This window comes from Leucopleurus acutus, assembly GCF_964270905.1.
Source record: "Leucopleurus acutus genome assembly, chromosome: 4".
Lineage (NCBI taxonomy): Eukaryota > Metazoa > Chordata > Mammalia > Artiodactyla > Delphinidae > Leucopleurus > Leucopleurus acutus.
In genome coordinates this window covers 137742554-137766129 of record NC_139146.1, presented here as the reverse complement: position 1 = coordinate 137766129, position 23576 = coordinate 137742554, and the positions used below count along the sequence as shown (strand labels likewise).

Here is a 23576-nt window from a genome sequence, read left to right as displayed (position 1 = left end):
AAGCCTCACTGTTGGGGGAGAGAGATGGCAGAGCTTAGGCCCATCTTTTCACCAGTCAACCCAGTGTCTCCCGTTCTGTTTCAAGGTCCTTCCTCAAAAGCACAGAACTGTGTGCAAAGGGAAAGTGAGGGGAAGGGCTGGGGGAGCAAGGGGGCAGTAGACGCTTTCCCTGGGCTTTCCTAATCCTTCAGTTCCAAAGGCTTAGTTGGTATTTCAAAATTTTGAAATAAAACCTGCTCTTACAATTAATGCAAATATTATGGTGATTCATCCTTTCCAAATAATTCTTGGTTTCGTTTGACATTTTATTTTTAAATCATGAATTAACATTGACATCACTCTCAGCCTGCTGTTACCTCAGCTCTTCACAGTGAACTCTGTCTCACAGAAGCTGTAAAAGTTCAGATTTTAACCGTCACCCAGTGTCTCTTGGGCTGCTGTTAGGCTTTTAAAACCATGATCTTTGGGCACTCAGTCGTGCATAAATCACGGGGAGGATATTGGAGGGAGGACTGTATTTAATTTGGTGTTTTGTCCTGTGCTTACGATTTAGAGATCTTCATTGAGGTGTGCTGTACAGTGGTGATCATGATAATAACCCTGCATCAGTTCTAATAAAGTAGATTTAGTTGAGTCTTTAAAATTAGGGTCAGGGCCACCTTACATTCAATCAAAGTTCAGGAAACCATCCACAGGTTTAAATATATACATAAAATCAGTGTAATAGAGGTTCTGAACAGGTTCTGTCAGTTTAACAAGTCAGCAGTCTCCCTTTGCCTTTAAAGACTGTGGGCTAAGATTGAGAGGATTCAAATGATCAACCCACATTAAAGGCAAAAAAAAAATGGTCTTAATATTTTTCTTGGAAGCTTTTTGGGCTTCTGTGTTCTAAGAATAAGAATTTTTCACATGGAATGTTGTAACTAGTGTTAACACTGTATTTCAGTGTAACACTATTTACTGGTATCCTTCATATAAGTGAAAATTATGCTAATGATTCTTTAATATGGATATATACTTAAGTCCATATAAAACTCCAAGTTTACAGAAAGAGTTATGATTTAGGTGATTTGTTCTGTGAATAAGTATTTATTAGCTAACTAACATATTCCGAGCACAACAAAATTCTATTCCTTTCAAAGGTCCATCCCTTATCAAAGTCTTTCATTTGCAGATGAGGAAACAGAGGCCACAGTGGGTTAGTTATATATCCAAAGTCACACACTCAGCAGTGGAAGAACTCTTGAATTTCTAATGATTTAATTCTTCTTCACTAAAAGGTCTGTTTTCCTTTTTTTTTTTAGCTGTTTGTCTTAACTACAGCTGTTTGTAAATCTTCAATCAATAGTTTCTTGTTTTAGACGAATATTTTCTTGCAAATCTGCATGGCATTCTTGTTCTGTAGAACTCAGAGCCGCTCTTTTCCCTTTTGTTGAAATTCAGCACTACTCTGCATTCCACTAGGAGCCCTCCGATGCTCTTTCCCTCCTCCCCAGTCACAGAGGGCACTAGCAGGAGAGGATTTCATTGGAAACCGGAATCCTCTTTGGAGGACTTTGGAATGTTAAATGATATATTCATTAGAGTGAGGGCTAAACTGTTCTAACAAAGAGACCCAACAGTACACCCGGTTAAAGAACACAGTCTTTGATTTCTTTCTCACATCACCATCAGTCTTAGCTGCCATTCATCATCATGTAAGTGCCAGGTCTTCATGCCTAGGTTTTAATCCAGTGGGACAGAGAAGAAACAAAAACACGGAGGAAGGATGTCAAGGGCCTTAAGTCCAGACCTGGAAATGGCACACAATAAATAGTTCTGACATTCCACTGGCAAGCGTTTCTTCTAATGACCATCCCTAATCCCACAGGAGTGTGGGTGGGGTATACTCTGGCTGAGTGTGTTTCCAGTTACAACTCTATTACTGTGGAAAAGGAGAGAACAGATTTTGGTGGACAGCTAACACTTTGGGACAGGCCCAGACTCAAGTGCCATTGAATGCTTTATAGACTTCATGAGAAAAAAAGAAAGAGAAAAATTGGCTTCAAATCTTTCAGCTCTGTTTTTTTTTTTATCTTCTAGGTTTTCAGGCAATATGTCTAAACTTTGATCTAAGTAAATTTAACTAGAGTTGTCCTATACATATTTAAAATAATGATAAGGATATTTCTTAAGTAAATCCAAAATGATATGTGATTTTAGATACTGTTTTTATCTGGTCATGTGGCTCTTAATTTTTGTCAAGGCCTCTGGGTAACAGAAGATTGCTAGGGCCTGTGATGTTTTAGTATCTGGCTGGGGTTGAGTAAATCTGAGACTGTAGCCTTGATAATAAGGGCTCTTATTTTTGTGCCTTTTGCTTGCATGTTTAATGTTACAGTGTTTCTGGACCACTCTGACAGAGGAAGTGGCCTGCAGCAGCGGAGTGCTCTAGGGGACAGAGCACGGCACACTGTAGCCGTCCTACCCTGTGCTATGCAAAGCACTGATCAGGCCCTCTCACAGCAAAATGACCCCCTCTGAGCTTCTCAACTCAAGTGGCACGTAGAAAGTGGGGAGATAGTTCTAGGACTATCACAGAATTCATGAAGGGTTGGAAAATAACCTATACAAAGAGCTAAGTGAATCTTTGAAGTCTAGATGGTGACAAAAAGAAATGGCCTCTAAGAAATCTAATGGCATGATTTTTATACAGAGGATGAAGACTAGTTGTACCAAACTCCAGGACAGTACTGTGAGGTTGACATCAGTGTTGTGGGTTAGATGTGAGTGGTAATTCCTTGATTACGCAATATTTCTACTGTTAGATTTAGATTCCAAAGAGGAACTACACCATATCCCCCTCCTAAGGTCTTTAAAAAAGGGTTATACTTGGTCTTACTGGAATAAAGCAGTTTACTCCTGCATTGTGGAATTTTTAAGGTTCCTTCCAGTTTTACAGTTCAGTTTTGTATTCTTTTGATGTACAGCTCCAGAATGGCAGAAGACAACCCATATTTGGGAGGGCATGAACAAGTAAGTATTTTAATAATCTCACTAATAATTTTTTGTAAATGTATTCATATTTTAAAATATACAGAGGCAACAATAGTAACTATCAGGGAAACTCTAAAAGTGGTAAAAAATTTCTTTTAAATTGTTTTTCCTTTCCCTCTGTGTAAGGTCTGAGAGGACATGTCATGTAAAATGAGTAACTTAAACCCTGCTGTCACATATTGTTGCATAAAAGTTATATATGCTTCAGATCAAATGATAACTACTTGTATTAGTTTCTTAGGGCTGCTGTAACAAATTACAACAAACTGGGTAGCTTAAAACAACAGAGATATATTCTCTCTCAGTTCTGGAGCCTAGAAGTCCAAAATCAAGATGATGGCAGGGTTAGTTACTTCTGGAAGATCTGAAGGAGAACCTCTTCTGTGGTTCTCCCCTGGCTTCTGGTGGTTACTGGCAGTCCTTGGCATTCCTTGGCTTGTAGCTTCGTCACTCCAGCACATTGGCCTTCTTCCCTTTGTCTCCTCTGTGTTTCTGTATCCAAACCTCCTCTATTCTCTTGTAAAAGTACCAGGCATTGGATTGAGGGTCCATTCTTTAGTATGACCTCATCTTAACTTGATTACATCTGCAAAGACCCTATTTTTAAGTAAAGTCACATTCAGAGGTATTAGGAGTTAGGACTTGAACATACCATTTTGGGGGAGAAGACAAAGTATTTATTGAAAACTCACCTAATGAGGCAGATTGGTGTAGTAAAAAGGACTTAGAATTCAAAGATCTTAACCAAGTGCTGGCTGCTCTTAAAACTTGAGGAATTACTTAGCACCCCCCTCCCCTCTTCACTCACAGGGATCTTTAAAAGACTTAATGGGCAATGAATGTGCTTTGGGAATGTAAAACTGTTCATTATAATTATATTTGCAATTATAAAGGGATACCAGTGTCCTTTTTTTTTCCTCCTAACTTTGTACTTGAAAATTTTCAATTTCAAGCCTGTAGAAATATTGGATAGTCCAACAAATCTTCGTTGGTTGGTAATATTTTGCCCTATACATATATATGTATATTTATATATATAGAAAGAAAGATTTATTTATATAATGTATATATATTTAATGAACCATTTGCAAGCAATTTTCAGACTCTAGGGTAATTAAATATTAAGTGTATTTAAAATACTGATATTTATTCATTCATGAGCTGTTCATTGAGGCATTACTATGTACCAAAACATTGGCTAAGGAGGGGTACAAAAATGTGACACATTTCAGGCAGCTGCCATTCTAATAGGAGGGACAGAGACATGAATAGTTTCCACATGGTGATAAATGCTGTAGTTGTAGTCTGCACGGTATGGGACAGAAATGTCCAGGAGGATCACTCCGTGCTGCCTGGGAAGAAGAGGAGGGTTAGGCAGACTTTCCAAAAGAAGTCTATGTAAGCTGAGATTTGAAAGATGTAATTTGCTAGGTTAGACAAAGAGAGGGAACACTAGGTGCCAGGACACCCTGGTCCGCATTTTGTAATCATTTCACACTTAAACTTTAGCCACCTAAAACATGTATTTCCCAAATTTATGCATGCAAAGAATCAGAAACCAAAAGCGAAATATTGGGTTGGCCAAAAAGTTCGTTCGGGTTTTTGGTAACATCTTATGGAAAACCCAAACCAACTTTTTGGCCAACCCAATACTTTTTTTTTTTTTTTTTTTTGCGGTACGCGGGCCTCTCACTGTTGTGGCCTCTCCCGTTGCGGAGCACAGGCTCCGGACGCGCAGGCTCAGCGACCATGGCCCAGGGGCCCAGCCACTCCGCGGCATGTGGGATCCTCCCGGACCGGGACACGAACCCGTGTCCCCTGCATCGGCAGGCGGACTCTCAACCACTGCGCCACCAGGGAAGCCCCAACCCAATACTTTCAAAGGGATTTAGTATTACTTCTTTAAATAAAATAGACTTATATAGCATTCGTTACTCTTGATAATGTTCTGATTGGTTTAGAAAGAATGAGTATGCATTGCTTTTCACATTAAGATACTTCTTTTGAATTTTATTTTACAAATGATGATATAGGATAAATCTAAGACCATTTGCTTTGATTGAAGCATGTAAAACATTTGGCTACTCATATTATAAAAAACCTGTGTTTTACCTTTCGCTTTTAATATGCTATCTCTAACAATTAAAGGCAAACTCTAACCAGCATTAGGGTTGGTCAGCTTAGTTTTAAACCATGCTTTCCTGTCTATATGCAGGAAATCCTAACAGCAAGAGATGGTCCTTTATGCCACACAAGAGTAAAACCTGCTGAAAACATTCATTTCGAAAGCTTTTCTTAAGTGGGCGTTTTTGTGATCATCAGCAACAGAAGTTGGGCATGTTCTGATATTTCCATTTTTGAAGGGAGAGGTCCTTGAAGTTTATTTGTTTGTTTCCTTGTCTCAAGATTAATGGTATATATTTCCTGAAATGTGCATGTCCTCAGTGTTTTAATGTATTCTGGAATTCACTCCCCACCGCTGACCTAATGCACAGTGCAAGCTGCAGCACACAACACAGCTTCCCTCTTCTTGTCTGAAGTGGGGCATGTGTCTCTCCTAAGATCAGAGTTTTGGCCCTCTAACCACTCGTTTTAGCCACCTGCAGGACCATAGGAAATATTTTTTTCTGCTAGGTCATCTTTTCTGCTCTGGGACTGATGAATTCTCTCTGTAAGGTGGGGCCCATTTTTATAATAACATGTTTTTTCATTCCTTTATTTCCTTTTTAGCAAATGGTGAATTGTGTAGATGAACTTCACTCTGAAGCACTGAAGTGGAGTACATTTATTGTTCCTCAATTGAAAATTTGCATACCTCACAACTGGATCTGAAGCCTTCTTTATTTAAACACTGCATTTCTTAGTCTTGATTTAACTAGGCATACAGATTCTTAGGTACCCAAGAATGTCCAATAATATGCTAGTAAAGAAAAGAAGTAAAATATTTGTGTTTTTTAAAAAAATGTCAGCTCCAGCATATTTACTAACTAGCGTATCATAAAACAATGAAACATGTTTGGTTTCTGTGCTGTCCACAGATGACTTACTTAGGTTGAAATAAATGCCAAACTCAGAAATATGAATTTTAAATCCTGAGTGAACTAAGTGGGAAGAAAGTGTTTCTCTTGGGATAAGTAATTATTAGTAACTTATTGTTAGATTATAATTCAATCAAAATATATTGTTTGCCCACTGTATTAGTTTTCTGGTGCTACTGTAACAAATTACCACAAGTTCAGTAGCTTAAAAAATACAAATTTAGGGCTTCCCTGGTGGCGCAGTGGTTGAGAGTCCTCCTGCCAATGCAGGGGACGTGGGTTCGTGCCCCGGTCCGGGAAGATCCCACATGCCGCGGAGCGGCTGGGCCCGTGAGCCATAGCCGCTGGGCTTGCGCGTCCGGAGCCTGTGCTCCGCAACGGGAGAGGCCACAGCAGTGAGAGGCCCGCGTACCGCAAAAAAAAAAAAAAAAATTATTCTCTTACAGTCTGGAGGTCAGAAGTCTATAATCAAGGTGTTGGCAGGGCTGCATTCCTTCCGAAAGCTTTCCTTACCTTTTTGAACTTCTAGAGGCTGTTTGCATTTCTTGGCTTGCGACCCCTTCCATCATTCCACCTTCCTGCTTCCATTGTTGCATCTCCTACAGTTCACTTTGATCTCCTGCATCCCTCCTATAGGGCCTACCTGGATAATTCAGGATAATCTCCCCATCTGTATATTCTTACCCTAATAACATGTACGAAATCCCTTTTGCTATATGAGATAGCATTCACAGGTTCTGGGGATTGGGATGTGGATGTCCGTGGAGGAGCCATTATTCAGCCTGCCACACCCACTAAATTCCAGGTATTTTGTGTTGTGCTAGGTAAATAAAGGTGGAAAAAAAAAAGTGAGGGAGCTCAGTGCTCAGTTATTTGCTCTTTGGACTAAGTTGTATTTTCAGTTTTTCTGTAAGTTGTTCTAGGGCTGCTACCTAATTCTTTCAGGCCTTGAAGTCGGATGGCTAGAGGAGGAGTTTATTTATCATCATAAAAGAAATACAGATTTCTAGGATTATCTTCTCATGCTTATATTTCTAAGAGAGTATAAGCTTTAAATCATAAATTCAACAAATATTTAAGCATCCACTCTGATAAATGTACACTGAGTCCTGCAGATATACCAGTAAGCAAGCTACACCATGTCCTTACCTCTGTGGACTTTACAGCTAGGTCATTCTCCTGAAATCCCTTTGTCACATAGCCCCCTGTAAAGTTCCGTACATATGAGAACTTAGCTAGGTCTCCTGAGTGTATTTTTTAGATTCTGATTTGAAGTGTTTTCGGGTTTTTGGTTTTGGCTTTAGTTTTTGTTCCTGTAGTTAAGTTTTAGGTGTTTCAAGTTCGAATTTTTAATACAATGTTGGAAAAATAATGACTGAAATATCTAAATTTTCCTTTTTATAGATGTTTCATTTGGATCCTTTGAATCATACAATATTTAATCCAGAATTATTTCCACCAGAGATGCCACTGCCAACAGGTAAGAAAATTCCTCATCTCTGTTGCCCTGTCATTTTGCTTTTGCTTTCTTTAAATTCAGGATTTTCTGTACATTCTTTTAGAAAGTCAGTGAGGTACCTGGAAAGGAAATGGTGATTTATGTTTTAAAAACCAATCTTTTGGGACTTCCCTGGTGGCGCAGTGGTTAAGAATCTGCCTGCCAGTGCAGGGGACACGGGTTTGAGCCCTGGTCCGGGAAGATCCCACATGCCGCGGAGCAACTAGGCCTGTGCGCCCCAACTACTGAGCCTGTGTTCTGGAGCCCGTGAGCCACAACTACTGAGCCAGTGAGCCACAGCTACTGAAGCCCACGCGCCTAGAGCCCGTGCTCCACAACAAGAGAAGCCACCGAAATGAGAAGCCCTTGCACCGCAACAAAGAGCAGCCCTCACTCGCTGCAACTAGAGAAGGCCCGCATGTAGCAACGAAGACCCAATGCAGCCAAAAATAAAAATAATATAAAAAAAAATAAATTTATAAAAAAAAAAAATCTTTCAGTATACTTTTTTGGACTGTGTTTGCACAAACATGTTTGACCCCAGTTACCCATTGTATAACTGACAGTTGTTGCTGATATCTGCTAGCACAGCTCAAAAGGAATTTCTTTACTCCATGTAGGATTTTTCCTTTCACCCAATCTTGTTATCTCTGGTGTCTTTATAACTCCTGTTTCCTTTGTCCCAGGCAAACATGAGGCAGTCTCAACTCCTCAGATCTATTCCAAAAACACTTTTGAGTACCTATTGTGTGCCAGCCAGTATACCAGACACTGGGAACATAAATTGTACAAAAATAATAAAAGTCATCTCAGTAGAAAAATCATCTTTTTAAAAAGCTTTTTGCTTTATGTTCTGACCAGTTGGATAAACTCATGAGGATCATCCTTCCTCCTAACATGACTCTATTAATTATCCCCATCAACAAATTGTTTAATCTCATATGGCCGATTAAAAAAAGTCAACTCAGTCTCTGTTTTTATTTATTGATTCTTACGTAAGCTTGTTGTGATAGCTCTTTTTATGTGCTCCTCACTTCACCGGGGGACTCGCCAGATGTTCACAAGCTATGTGAGTCAATTTTGGAAGTTGTATGTAACAGAGAGTTGTGCGATCACTGAAGTGGGCATCAGCTATTCTATTTACCATGGATTTGCTTGTCCTCAGTGGGAGACTTTATCCAATTTGTATCATCGTCATTTAAAATTAGTGGTGTTACTCTGGCACTTTTCATTTTTTAGATCAGATGTTTTTCTGCATTTTTATATCTATTATTTCTAGAAGTTCATGGGAAGGGAAAAAAGTAAATCTGCTGTACCTTCACCTTCATTAGCTTCACGAAGTGTGCTGCTGAGCCCTTTCTCTCTTTACCCCACAAAACATATTTTGTAGGCTACTGTACCTGAGATCTCCTCAAGTGCTGTCCAGTATAAGCTCTAGGTCAGCTTCCTGTGAACAAGTAAATGTCTTGGTAGCTTCTGTGTTTCCTGTGAACTTCTTATTCTGAGGATCAAAGTCTTTTTCTTGGTACTGATACTTTATTGAAAACATGAAAGGTTCTGACCTCAGGAAGCATATTCCATTTAATGCCTTGTAGATGCCAAACAATATCCTGATGCAGATGCTTTCTTAGTGTTTTTATTTCATCAAGTTTATGGCGATAGAAATAAGATGATCAAAAGAACTATCTCAGTAAATATTCTGTAGTCAGAGCTTCATGTTGTAGGAATTATTTAGCCCATAACATTAGAAAAACTTTTATAATTATACCTCAAAATCATATTTTCCAGTTATTACCTCATCATTTTTATTGTCACATACTTTCCCTCTGCATTGCAGTGGCATAGTTCAGTTTTTATAAACCAAGATGTATGGATGTTTTATTCACATTTTAGAGGGATAGAGAGGTAATATAAACCAGTACTAATTTGTAATTTTCATGTAGACTGTTTTATAGTTCTTGAAATCTAAAACCATTAGTAGTTTTGCTACTTGTGGAAAACTATCGGATATGGCACGACTGCTAGGTCTATAACATTATGCTGTAGGATGTCAGTTCATGGCATAGAAATGCGGCCAAGGAAAATTGGCATTAAAACAAATATATGCACATCAAATCTAATTTTCTAGTTGATTTAATGTTTGAGTGTGTTCCCTGAAAGAGAAAAAATGGCCCCATTTCACTAATAAAATTCCCAAACCTTAAAATTTCACATATTTAAAGGAAATTAAATCATACAGCAAAAATAATAGCAAAACTTCAAGTATTTTTAGAAGAGTTAATAAGAAATGAGAGACTTGAAGTTTGGTGTAAATGTGTTCCAACTCCTCTATATCTTCCGTGGCATCCAAATGTTGCCTTCTTTTTTTTAAGTGAAGTATTGTTGATTTACAGTGTTGTGTTAATTTCTGCTGTACAGCAAAGTGATTCAGTTACGCATATGTATACATTTTTTTATATTCTTTTCCATTATGGTTTATCACAGGATATTGAATGTAGTTCCCTGTGCTATTCATATACAGTAGGACCTTGCTGTCAAATGTTGCTTTCTTAAAGACTTCTCTTCTTCATAAGTTCATTTAGCTTTCTAGAGGGAATGTTAATGAATAGATTTATTATATTGTTGTACAGGCTTTATATTAGCAGTGTGAAAATATTTCCTTTTCTAATCAGTTTTATCTCCTTATCAGAAATTAAATTCTAGCCATTTTTTGGAATTTTAAAATTCTAACAGTTTCTTTTCTAAAAGTAGTTAAATACATCCAGGAATTAATTTCATACAGACAAGAGAAGATAAGTTACCTAAATTATACTACATTGGTCAGTCCCTACCCTTTTTTCTTGTGTATGTTTCAGTTCAAATTCAGTCATTTTTCAACTGACTTCCTTGTAAATTTCTTGAATAATAACAGGAAATAATTATACCTTAGTTTCCTACAGTTTTCTAGCCTTATCCTGACTGATCATAATACTGAAAAGGTAAAAATAAATCCTCTCTCAAGTTAAAGTTTATTTTTAATTTCAACCTGAAAGTTTAGCTTTCTTAATAAATATACTTATCTAAAATAAGTCTTGAACTTCTGTCCTAGAGACAGTGAAGGTTGAAATGGACACCAAAGCATTCTAGAATTTTTTTAGTACCATTTTAATTTACATTCAAACAAGTGAGAAACACCATGAGCCTTTATGTATTGCAGAGCTATGGATTATTTTACTGTTGACATAAAAACCAGCTGGGAAGCTTAGGGACTTTCTCATATTGAACAAATTTGAATTTATACTGTCAGAGCTTCTGATTTTCCTTTGAGTTTCCAAACTCAGGTATAGCAGGCTATGGATTAAGCTTCTAGTATTCTTTGTTTTTATAACAATTAATTGGTATGCACCTATCTAAATTATTTTCAGAATTTTATAAAATGCTTGTTTTAGAACAGAGTTTATATGAGAGCACAGTATTCAAAAGTTGTATACAAACATCAAAAGCTGTGAGTTAATAAGAATCTACCATGTCTGAGAGACCAAATTAAATTTGGGAGGGAGGAGGAACAAGCTAGCCAGTTAAGGAATGAGGGCAGTACTTATGGACTCTGAGTATTGGAAAGGAACCAAAAACTTAGTGTAAGGAAAAGCGGATAGCCTGAGATCGTTATCTGTGTGTTTCACGTGTAGGCACTAGCTCAGTCTCTTGTAATTTCACATTAAGCACATTCTCTTTGAAGAATGGAAATCAGTGTCTAATGATATGACGGCAAAAGAAAATTTCATAGTGCCCAGGAAGTGGTTGCTGCTTTTAACTGGTATTTGTGTCATTTAAAAAATGCTTTGTTAGTGGACATGATTGTGAAGGCTGTTGACGCCTTAATCCTTGCCAGACATCATGCCTTTTGTCGGGTTGTGCAATACGCCATCACCATTCAACAAGACGTTTATATAGTGTGGTTCTCTCTGACGGTGTAAAACTGTTGTTAAAATAAGGATAAATTTAATATTCAAACAAGGAAGATATATCCTTGTGGAATTTTAGCTAAAACATTTATTTGAAGCCTATATTTAAAAACATAATTTCAGTTTTTTTACTTCTTTTATATGTATATATTTTTCTTTTTACCAAATTTGAGAAGCCTCACAGTTTCTTTTGGTTTCTGTTTGTTGTTTTGTTTTTAGCAGATGGCCCATACCTTCAAATATTAGAGCAACCTAAACAGGTAAGAAGATGAAAGGGGTGGGACTTTCTCTTTAATTGTTAGATCCATAAGTCTAATATTAATATCTCAAGCACCAAATAAAATAATAAATGAATTTTACAAAGGAAGTACCTTATCTAGAAGATCAACAACCTGACAAATTATATGACAACTTTATTCATCCACTTTACATTTCTCTTAGTCATTCTTCACACTCTCCTGAGCCTCAGTATGTAGTTCTGTAAAACTTAATTAGAGATCCTTGATATCCCACGATCTCTACTAACTTTGCTTACCAGCCACTCCTAGGAGAGGCATAGGTTATCTCCACTCATTTTCATTTATAAGGGAATACACATGCATGCAGTTCATGTATGCTGAGTTACGTCCATCAACATGTCCCTGCACATGCAGTACTTCTTAGCCTTCCTCCTTCCTTTGGAGCTCCAGCCTTCTCTGTTCTGTCTTTGAAACATGTAACCTAAGATACTAAAGGTACCAGTAGGGTGTAGAGAAAGTATTAGAATGGACGGTTGAGTTCTCTCTGGTGTTAGCTTTGGACTCAGTCTCTTTGTAGTCAGGAGAGGAGCATTTTATTTTATCAGGCTCTTCTTCTTACTACTAGATTCTATAGAGGATACCTGGCTTGAAGTGGCCTCCTCACCATGCCCCCATGGGTGAATAGTTATTAGAAATTGTATGGGACCAGTGCTATCAAAGAGGAGGGAAGAGGATCTCTAATATTTGCCTATAGGAGATTTCAGTCATTGAGGGATGGAAATAATGGTATAGTCTTCTGCAAAATGAGGACAAAGTCGGTAAATCTCCAAATGGATGTGCTTATTAGCACATCTTTGTGAGACTGAGGATGAGTGTACCTGCTCTCTTGAGTTATATCATCCAATACCTTTCCTAAATGTTTTTAGTAGCTCAGGCAAGTAAGTGTAACACTTAACAAATGCTAACTGGGTCGAGAACTTAAATAAAGCATGGTTGTGGTTACTCTAATCGTGGCCTTATATATGTATTTGGATTTTGGTCAAGATGTAAAGGATGTAAATATCTTAACTATGACCGAATAGACTACCCTTACGAGGTTGAACTTGGGTTAACATTTTTGGTGTGGGGACAGGAATGCCACGTGAGACTTGAGGCCGTTGTTTTAGTCGCTTGCAGGTGGCACACCCTGACCCCATAGGCTGCTGACATGACTTTGTTTTACCTCCGTGTCCAATTCCATAGTGGTGAGTTCCCACAGGAGGCCACTGACTCTCTCAAAGACCCTCCCAGTGGAAGGTTATCCCTTAACATTCTAGGCAGTAGTCTGGCCTCCTGGAAAATTTTCTGAGTCTGTGAAACTGAGAAATCAACTAAACTTTATTTGCATACTAGGTAAAATGTGTTTTTCAAATATCCATTTTCATAAGCATAGCACTACAATAAGAATTTTTAAATGCAGTTTCTTACTATGGGTCCAGTAGTCACAAGGAAAAATTGATACTTATGATTTATTTGAAGGGTGGGTTACATAAGTCCAAAATTCAAAATTTAATTCGCTATTTGTGGATGTGTAAAAGCTTATCTGAGTAAATCAGTGTGTTTGCTTACCAAACTGATAATATTTTGATGTCTGACTCCAGTGAAAGTAAGAAGATTGTATTTAAGTCAGACTTTCTGACCGGATGGTTGTAGCCTTGCCTTTGAGGTTGATGACTCATTTTAAGCAAATGGAGTTACTGAGATGAATGGCTGTGGATTGGCAAACCTTTAATCTCAAAAATTTAGAATCTAAAATGCATCCAGACTATGCATTTGAAGACATCCTAGCTTCCTTAAAAAAAAAAAAAAAAGTAATAAATTTCTATCGTCAAGTTAGAAATTCCTTTGCATGGAAGTTTAATACTCTTATCCAACCATGAATAATGTCTATTGTTTTTTAAATGATAAGCAAGCTATTAAGACATGTCTCTTTACTCATATTCTATTTGAAACCACTTCCAGTAAGATATAAAAGTATATGTATAAGTACTTATTTTTCCAATTGTCCTGAAGGAATTTTGTGATTAAAGATAATGAATTAATTTATTAAGTTTAAAAAATAAAATCTAGAAAAATGTTCTTTTGTCTTTGGGGTCTCTGCCACAGTTTTCCCCAGCTCTGACAGAGATGAGTCACAGCATAGACTACTAATTTTTAGCGTATCCAGTTCTGTTGCATATTATTAAGTGCTAATTATCTAATATTATTTAAAAACTGAACTTGTATTTAAATTGATTAACAGTCAGGTAAATCCCTATTTTATGGCTAGTCAATTCTGGAGGCTGTTACACACGCTGTTACTTTTTCATGCTTTCAGAAATTTCACTTAATTATTAAAAATAAGTCAACTTGGGCTTCCCTGGTGGCGCAGTGGTTGAGAGTCCGCCTGCCGATGCAGGGGACACGGGTTCGTGCCCCGGTCTGGGAGGATCCCACATGCCACGGAACGGCCCGTGAGCCATGGCCGCTGAGCCTGCGCGTCTGGAGCCTGTGCTCCGCAACGGGAGAGGCCACAACAGTAAGAGGCCCGCGTACCGGGAAAAAAAAAAAAAAGTCAACAGCCTTTGTCTATAAAAGGTATAGGTCTGAATTTGTAACTTTTTTTTTAGTTTGAATTTTGTGAGAAGCAAAACAGAGGATAATTGTCTCCAAATGACTAACCTCAAAAAGCTTCCCAGGTGTTTAGGTTTGGGATCTCCCGAAGAGCCATTTGCAAGAGTTGTTTTAGGTGCCACTTTGATGAGTTGATCATACACACCAGACCCATGTGTGACTTGAAGCAGTTTCCCCGACTAAGGAATTTACTTCAGGCCTTATTTGTCCCATTAAATATGCTTTAGACTGATCCTCTTTGGAAATTAGAAAATTCTCACAGAATTTAGAAACAATTTCAGGTGCTTTCATTAGTTCAGGGTACCAGGACCTCTCAGACTGCTTTTCAAGACCCTGTGAGGCATAGTGAAATGCAGTGCAATCTAAGGAGGGCAGAAATTTTACATTGGTCTGTGAGCTCAAAGCTGTCAAAACCTTCGTGTTTGCTGGGCTCCACTGTCCAGTGTGCAAGGGAGAAAGCCCTCACCACCAAGTAGTGGGTGTTCGAAGCTTCTGATGCCTAGGGATCCAGTAGTGTTTATATGAAGTCAACCCCACAATAACATAAATGAAAGGTGAGGATGTTCCTTAAAGTGCATTAACATATTCTTTTCACTGAAGGGTGAATTTGAAAATAGGAAAACCATCTGGTCAAGTGACTGTATAATTAAAACTACTAACACTACCACAAATTGTTTGACATCGTTATAAAGTTGAGTCTTTCAGGGAAAATGTTGAAAGCTCCCTTAATATGATGATGAGAGCCATTCTCATAAGTGCTCTTGTTTTATTCTTCGTATACAAATATGCACAGTTATAATTGTTAGCTTTGCAAGTCATAAAATGTTAGAACTGGAATAGATCTTGAGTATGGTCTAGTCTAACCTTATTTGTATAGATAAAAAAACATAGAACTTAGGTGTTTATCAGCCCACATAGTAAAGGCTTCTAGCTAATTCTTAATCGATTTACTATGTCTATAAAGTTCTTGAGTTAATATATAAAGGGACTATCTAGTTTTGGATTTATTCATGTCAGTTAACATGTCCAGCTGGAGCTGATAATAGCGATAATCTTAAAACTCTTCTCTTCTGAGCTGTTGAGAGTTGCTGACCAGATGTGAGGTCTAGCGTAGGGTGTGTTCTACAACGCTGATGCGATATATTTAACAAGACATTCCTGTATGCCCTCCTGGACCAGCTGTCATCGGAGTCGATAAAGGAATTCCTTCAAGAGTCAGAGAAGCTTAACTTTGAGTCATATGGCCCATTTCAGAGCTTGGCAGCAGCAATTCGAGATGAGGAAGCTGATGCAAACAAGCTGTAGCACGTCGAGTCTAAGGCTTAAACTCTGCAGCAGGTTACTGTCCACATAGCACAGCAGGAGAGGTTCCGCAGGGCCAGGGACCTGGCTTTTAAGCCACAGCTCAGTGCACAAGTATCAATTACCATCAATGTTTGTAATAAGGTTATGGGAAAAGTGGTTCTCATCTACATCTTTCACAGTTTATGTTTTTCCTTTAATACACCAAGCATTTGAAATTTGTATAACTTTGTCCCTATAATTTTTCGTAAGTATTTCTCAAACTTGTTCACCTTGTGTTTACCTTTGCAGAGAGGATTTCGTTTCCGTTATGTGTGTGAAGGCCCCTCCCATGGCGGACTCCCTGGTGCATCTAGTGAAAAGAACAAGAAGTCCTATCCTCAGGTCAAAGTAAGTTCGTGTTATCTTTCCATGTGAATTCTGGAAGATTTGATGTCCTAGGAGCAAAAGAAAGGAACCATTTAAATATAACTACCATTTGCCTCTGTGCCTAAGCTGAAGTGTTCACGTGATTATTATAATATTTAAATAGAAATGTCTCTTAGCAATAGAGGTGACAGATTTTAAAACTCTGTTAATATTTCCATTTAGTCTCAACAAATTGTCTCAACATTAACTAACAGAACTTTTATTATTTCTTGATAATCTTAAAGGGTTTTTTAGTTGTATACTTCCTAAAACTGTAATAAGTCTTTGAGAGAGTGCTTGATTTCAGCTCTTTGGAGTTTTAGTGAAAAACAAACCTGAGTTGAAAAACAAAACTTCAGTGCCTGAATTCAGATCCAGACTCTGTGCCTTTGCCTGGGTTATCCAACACTACTAAACCTCAGTACCTGAATGTGCAAAATGCAGACATGTTAATGGTCTCTACTTCATAAAGTCTCTAGAGATTGAACGAGAAAATGTATCTAAGTGGTCCACAGAGAGCCTGGGAATACCATAGGGCCTCTGCTTGAGCAACTGCGCGTCCACATGTGGTGGTGCTTGGAATGTAGTACTTCATGACATGCTGTGGTGGGCTTGGCCGAGCCTTTTCTATACCTTCAGGTTCTTTTTCTCTCTTTTTATTTAATTGGGAATATCTTCCGCTGAGGTAATTTGAGTTTTTTATTTTCATAATGTGATGTCTTGTTTCATAGACTGATTGCTATCAGTTTTGCACATAAACCAGTCCATAATTGCAATTTCATAATTTATAAACATTTTCATTTGTTCAGTGATTCAAGGCTTTGGCAAAGGTTATCAACTCAGTTTCCACTAAGGTGTGAGTGCCTCTTAGGATATAACATTCTTTTGGCCTCAGTCTTCTTATTGGTTTGGTGTTGTGAGTAGGTGAAGGGCAGCAAGACAGACCTCCAGTAAAATCGTGATGTCAAGGAAATTTGTCTTTGGTTTTCAGCCTTGCATTTTATACCCTCCCTCTCCTCATATCCCACTTCTAGGTCCAGCCCTTTCTATTTTCTTATCCCGGATCTAAAACAAAATCCTGTGATTCTTTACCTCTTGAGAATATTATGTAGTATTGGTCCTACCAATTGTATTAGCATTTTAAGTCTCCTGTCCGAGCTCTCCTGTGGAATGAAAGATGTTTTTCCTGTTAAGGGTCATTAGGCAGGGTAAATATGATGTGTTTAGCCACAGTCTTATGGTCTCAAGTCCTTTAGAATCTGAATGAGGAAAGAGGCTCAGCAATAAAACAAGGGAATTAGTATTTATTAAGCACCAAAGATTTGCGAAGTGCTTTACGTACATCATGTCCTCTATCCTCAAACAACCCTGTTAGGTAGAAAGTGTAAAGCCTGTGAGGAAACTGAGGTTCTTAGAGAGGAGCCTTGCTGTCCTCAAAGGACCCATGGCTCATCATCCTACAGCAGGCTCTTGCTTATTGAACTCTTATATGGAACGTGTGCATTTGGGGTGCTGGGGGCCGGGACCCAGGGGACAGGACACAGGAGGACAATGGTGAGATAAGGCGCAGAGGATTACAACTCTGGACAACATGGGAGAGGAGCTCAGGGGTAAAGGGTACTCAGATACTAGGGAGTCAGATCCAGCACTTATCTTTTTAACACCTGTGTCTGTGTGTCCTGTATATAAATATTGTATGTGTCTATACATGTGTACTTGTAATAAGGATAGTTGAAAGATACATGTTATCTGCATTGACACTGATTATAATTACTGAAGAATTAGCATTAAGAGAAAAACTGGGAGTTTTTTTCTAGACTGTCTCTGTACAAAAAAATATAAATTATAGTATTTTCAAGAACTGCTTACTCCTATTGCTCCAGTCTTCTGTGGCTAAGTGACAGTTCTTGATACTAAAAACTACATGACATTAGCTTTGTTATAAATTTGTTACCGAATAAAAAAACTATATATCCATTTATGCTCAGTCTTCATACATCCTTCTCATGTAGTGGTTGTTGCCTCACATTTACAAAATAGAAATAAAACAACCTAATGGACATGAGATGTTCTTCTCAACTCATAGTTTCTGTATCAAGGCGTTTAATACTTAGTGGGAAATCTAGATACATAAACAACTAATAATAAAGGAAGTCAAAATGTAAATGTGTAAGATTAGTTGTTATTGAACTTCAGCTACAGCTTCACTGTTTCACCGAATTATATTTTTATTCACTAATTCAACATATATTTATTAAGCATTTAATCCAGTTGTAAGAAAATGAAGAATAGTTTAGAGAGTCTATTACAAACTGTCATTGTTCTCTTAGCCTGTCATCATTCACTCAGAGTTTAAATGACTCTGCTCTTTGTAATGGTTAAAGGAAGTAATTTTATTTATCTTTGAAGCTCTTAATCAGAAGGATGGGGAGGAGGGAAAGAGTCAATCATGAGGCAATTTTCCCAGAGCTCTTCCAATATCACTTTTTTTTTTTTTTTTTGCGGTACGCGGGCCTCTCACTGTTGTGGCCTCTCCCGTTGTGGAGCACAGGCACCGGACGCGCAGGCTCAGCGGCCATGGCTCACGGGCCCAGCTGCTCCGCGGCATGTGGGATCTTCCCGGACCAAGGCACGAACCCGTGTCCCCTGCATCGGCAGGCGGACTCTCAACCACTGCGCCACCAGGGAAGCCCCCAATATCACTTTTAATATATAGTGTTTTTCACAGAGGATAGTTGAGGGTGACCTTTTGGTTTACAAATGGATTTTTAAATCTCTCTTGCCTGTAAAATTTAGGCAGAGGAAGGAATTGCTCTCAGTGTGTATCTTTACCAGGAGGATCTTCACAACTGTACATGTATCTGGCAGTAGTTCAGTAAGCACGCACTACTTGTGAGGCTGCAAGACAAGCGGTGAGATAGATACAACTAGCCAGGGATTTGGGTGAGAAAACTTTATACTTTGGAGGGTTTTCCTGTTCATTGTAGGATACTTAGCAGCATCCCTAACTTATACCCACTAGATGCAGTAGCATCCTTACAGTTGTGACAACCAAAATGTGTCTCCAGACATTCCCATGTGTCCTGGCGGGGCAAAAGTGCCTGCTCGAGAACCACTGATCTAGGTGCAGTGTCTAATCAACCTTAACCTTTCTCCTTTGCATACTTTTCTGCTATATAAAGCTATAGTGCATAGGTTATATAGAATTGCCTGAGTATATTATTTTGCAAACGTGTCTACTTTTCCTGATTATTAGATACTTATTTTCGAGTTGATGATCATGGCGACTCTATAATTTCTTATAGAATCTCTGAGTTAGTGTGCCTGGATATTAAGGAGAAAGACAGAAAAGAGAAGAAAAAACATATCCTAAACATTCCATATTCTATGATAACTGCATACCTAAAAGTTAACATAGGAGTTCTGTTGGTTCTCCGTTATAAACTGTTACAGAAGAGAAAGTGAAAGTGGAGATGGATTCAGTCAAGGCTGTGAACCTGCATAGCCACTGGGTGTGAGCAACAGAGGCATCTATGGAGTGGTCCTCGTTCCCCCTTACAGTAGAGGGAGGTGTAATAGCCAGTGCCCCACGCTCTCACCGAATTCCATTTCCACAGGAACTTCAGAGGGAGAGCATTTACATTTACTGGAAGGAAATGATATTTCTGAAATTTACGTATGCTCCATATTTATTAAAGGACATTTGTTCAGACTTAAGAGTAAAATGTTCCAGGCTCTGTCTTTTCCTCACCTACAGCCTCTTACCCTCCTCTCCCTCCTCCGGCCTCACTCATTCTCTTCTCATCCTGCCTCTGGGAGAGCGCACCACGCGCCCCGGAGCGGCCCCTGGAAGGCTAGTGGTTCAGCATGCGCTTGGTCACACACAGGCAGCAGCAAAGTGTTGAGAGCCAGCCCCAAAGCTGTAGGGGCTGGCTGTGGTTTGGGGGCTGCAGACCTCTAGCTGGGCTTTATAGAGCTTCTAAACATAGAACCCTGCTTGGGTTTCTCTCGTGATGATTGTCCAAATGTGATACCTCAAGTTTAAATCATTTTAAAACCAACTCTAAGAGCCTACCCCAGTTCTCCTTTTGCTACTGGAGTTTTGTCCTATGCTTAATACCCTATTTCTGATAAGCTGGATGTATGCTAGGCTTAGACACACTCTTACAATATTGAGATTATTTCTAGAATTAGGACTGTTGAACCATCTGGTGTTCTGCATGTTTCTTTCATGTCAAAGAATCCATTAGCTTTCACGGGTCTTGCCGTGGAAGTCTTCACATTCTTTTTAAAAAATTGTTTTAATTATAAAATATTTCATGTGTACGGGACATTTAAAAATTGATGTAAAGAACACCATATACCACCACCTGATTTAACAGGTATAGTCATCCCTCAGTATCCTGGGGGATTGTTTCTGAGATCCCTGCAGATACCAGAATTCATGGATGCTCAAGTCCCTTGTATAAAATGGGGCAGTCTTTGCATATAACCTTTGCACAACCCTTCTGTATACTTTAACTCATCTCCAGATTACTTTTAACACCTAGTACAATGTAAGTGCCATATAAATAGTTGCCGGTGCGCAGCAAATTTAAGTTTTACTTTCTGGAACTTTCTGGAATTGAAAAAATATATTTTCCATCTGTGGTTGGTTGAACCACTGATGTGGAACCTGAGGATACAGAGGGCCAACTGTATCAGCATTTTACCATATTTGCTTCTGATCTCTTTCTAAAATAAAAGATACAACTAAAGCCCCACCCATTGTTCACTTTTTTCTTCTTCTTCATAGGTAAACCACTGCTCTGAATTTTCAATCTGTGATATATTTAATATTTTTACTATACAAGTATGATTCCATGAATACCGGCATTTTCAAGAACATTAATTTTTACTGGTTTCAACTCAAATTTTCTATTATACATGATGGCTTTTTTTCAGGGCAAATAAGAGTTAAAATTGGGCTAAAACACTTGAAGATTAGTGTTCACTTTGATTCTATTGATTCCTTTTTATCATGTAGATAAAATTTCTTCATTCCTAATGTAGAGTTTATTCTGACTCCTACAGGAAAAAATAATAATATTCAAAAATCTAGGGAAGGTAAATATGCAGCCTAATTCTTACATCTTGCCCTTTTTAAAGAAAAGCTTTCCTGTTGTTCAGCATTGAATAATCTATTATACTGTCCTACAAAGTTTCCCTTTAAAGTTTCCTCAGTTCTAATTTCATCGTGGATCTCCTAATGGGAGAGGCTGGCAGAAAAGCACAAGTACCTTCCTCGAGGCGAAGCTTGTCCCTGCCTGTTTTTGACTCAGTAAGGAGTGCCAGGGAAGGCTCATTTCCCTCTTTCCCGAAAGTTAATCATGAGATTTTTGTATTAGTCAAACTACCTTCCTCTTCACAGAGGTGGAAGGGTGCCCAAGAGGAACAGCCCCATGCGGCTTCAGAAACCCTCACCGATTCTCTTCCAGAGTGGCCAGAAAGCACGCATCCTCAGCTGCTGTGACATCCTCCCGCGTGGCCCACTCCGTGCCAACCAGAAAGCTGTCAGTGACCTTGACTCTAAAATACAAATAGCTGACCAGTTGGTATTCTTATTTTCTCTTTAGTTATAAATACCAAATGCAATGGACTACAACTTGAAACACAGCTGATGTAGTGTAACTATTTTTAATTAGATGTTTTCTGAAAGCTGATTCTCACATATGTTTTCTTTCCTTAGTGTTTTATATTGAACAGAAGGTATGTGTTGAAATGTTTGGGTCAACAACAGCTTTTTTATTGTCCCCACCCCCCACAACTGGGTTGCTTTTTTCCTTTCCTGAGTCTCCACTCTTGGTGCCTTCTCACTTAAAAATCCTAAATGTTAAGTTTCTGTCAAGGTCAAATAAAGACTGGCTGATCTGCTGTGGCATTTAGGGATATCACATATCCTTGTGTAATCTCCCTTTCCTTTGTATGGACTTGTCTGGTTTGGGAGGTTTGCCATTTTAAGGATCTAGTTATAATACTAGTTTTGGGTAATTTAATCTGATTCAGTTAACTAAAAGCAGGGAAGAAGATCACCAATAATCAAGTAGGCGTGCACATGAAACCTACTTCATAGCATTTTAAGAAATTTTTATCAATACCCCTAAGCTGTTCACAATTTGCATATGTTAAAAAGGGAAAATAACCACATCCCCTAAATCCAGAGCTCTGCGCTATGTTGAAGAGAAGGGCTTTGTAACCTGGATCCCTTTTACCGGTTTCAGAGGGATTTTGGACTTCTAAATCTATATGCAGAATTTTATGTGTATACATATTTCTGGGGGGATAAGTATAACTTTTTATCGGATTTTCAAAGGGAAGGACTCAAACATGGTTAAGAACCAGTGCTGCAGGGTACCTGTCACTTTAGCTTTCTAACAGCAGCTGATTTTAAAAACTGCTAATAAAAAGCAGCTAATAAAAAATGATATATAAAATGCCTTAAAATTTTTGTAATTTTTAATTTTATATTTCCATTTTTTTAAAGTCCATTTTCAGTGCATTGAAATAATTAAGGTTGCTCAACACAAGGCCCAGGAAAACCTCCCTTCACTTCGGGTTTAGGGTGGAAAGGTGGGGAGACTTAGTGTCAAAAAGGCAAGTAGGCTTCACTGCATTTTCTTCCTTGCTCTTCCATAGGCATGCTGACTAAATATGAAGTTAACCATTAGTAGTTGAAGCCAAAAGAGAGAAAGTTTATTTAACATATATTCATTGGGTACTATGTGTCAGGTCCTGCTCTTGGCAAGCAGACAAAACTCCTTTCCTTGTGTAACTGCAATCTAGACTTCCAGATATTTTTCTTTCACGTAGTTCAGAAGTTTTTCATTTGGCCCCTAGAACCAAATATTACCTTACAGAATGTTTTTAAAAACAGCCCTCTAAATTTACTATATGTATTCCTAGTCTGCATTATGAACTAGAGAAAGCTACTCATGAGAGGAGACTTCTAGCACGGATCATAGCTGTGAAATGTAACCTTCAGAAATTATTAGGAGAACCATAGGCTTCTTGAATTTACAGATTGTCTGAATTTTAAGCTTCATTTTTGTCCATCCTGGCTTGGCGACCTTCCTCTCTTGGCTAGTCCCATTTTTCTTCCATCTGTTTTTCCTTAAATACATGATTGTTCCTGGGACTATTATTTAATCAGAAGCAAATCTCTGATGGCTTCTTCTAACCCCAGTAGTCTCAGTTTGAAGATTATATAGCCTTTCCTCATTCCATTCAGGAATTCGGGTCTCATAAAGTCACATACTGGTTATTCTTCTTGATAAGGTAATAATATACAGGAGAACTGATTTCAGACGCATGCAGCAGCGAGCGGTAACTGGAAGCAAGATCTTAGTTCCCGGACCAGAAGTCCTAACCACTAGACCACAGGGGTCAGTGGCTAGGGCCTGGATCCCTACCTCTTGCCTGC

General features: G+C 38.5%; 1 protein-coding gene across 3 annotated transcripts in view; it reads left to right on the top strand.

Annotated features, from left to right (window-relative positions):
- NFKB1 (nuclear factor kappa B subunit 1) overlaps window positions 1-23576 on the top strand; it is a 121987-nt gene that overhangs the window by 20197 nt on the left and 78214 nt on the right. The window contains exons 2-5 of one of the 3 annotated variants that reach the window (XM_082837658.1): window positions 2970-3015; window positions 7479-7554; window positions 11739-11776; window positions 16001-16099. In XM_082837658.1, the coding sequence (XP_082693784.1) occupies window positions 2977-3015; window positions 7479-7554; window positions 11739-11776; window positions 16001-16099 (252 nt within the window). In that variant the 5' untranslated portion in view covers window positions 2970-2976. Of the gene's footprint in view, window positions 1-2969; window positions 3016-6801; window positions 6880-7478; window positions 7555-11735; window positions 11777-16000; window positions 16100-23576 lie in introns of those variants that run through there. The other 2 variants (XM_082837657.1, XM_082837656.1) reach the window with 2 other exon arrangements.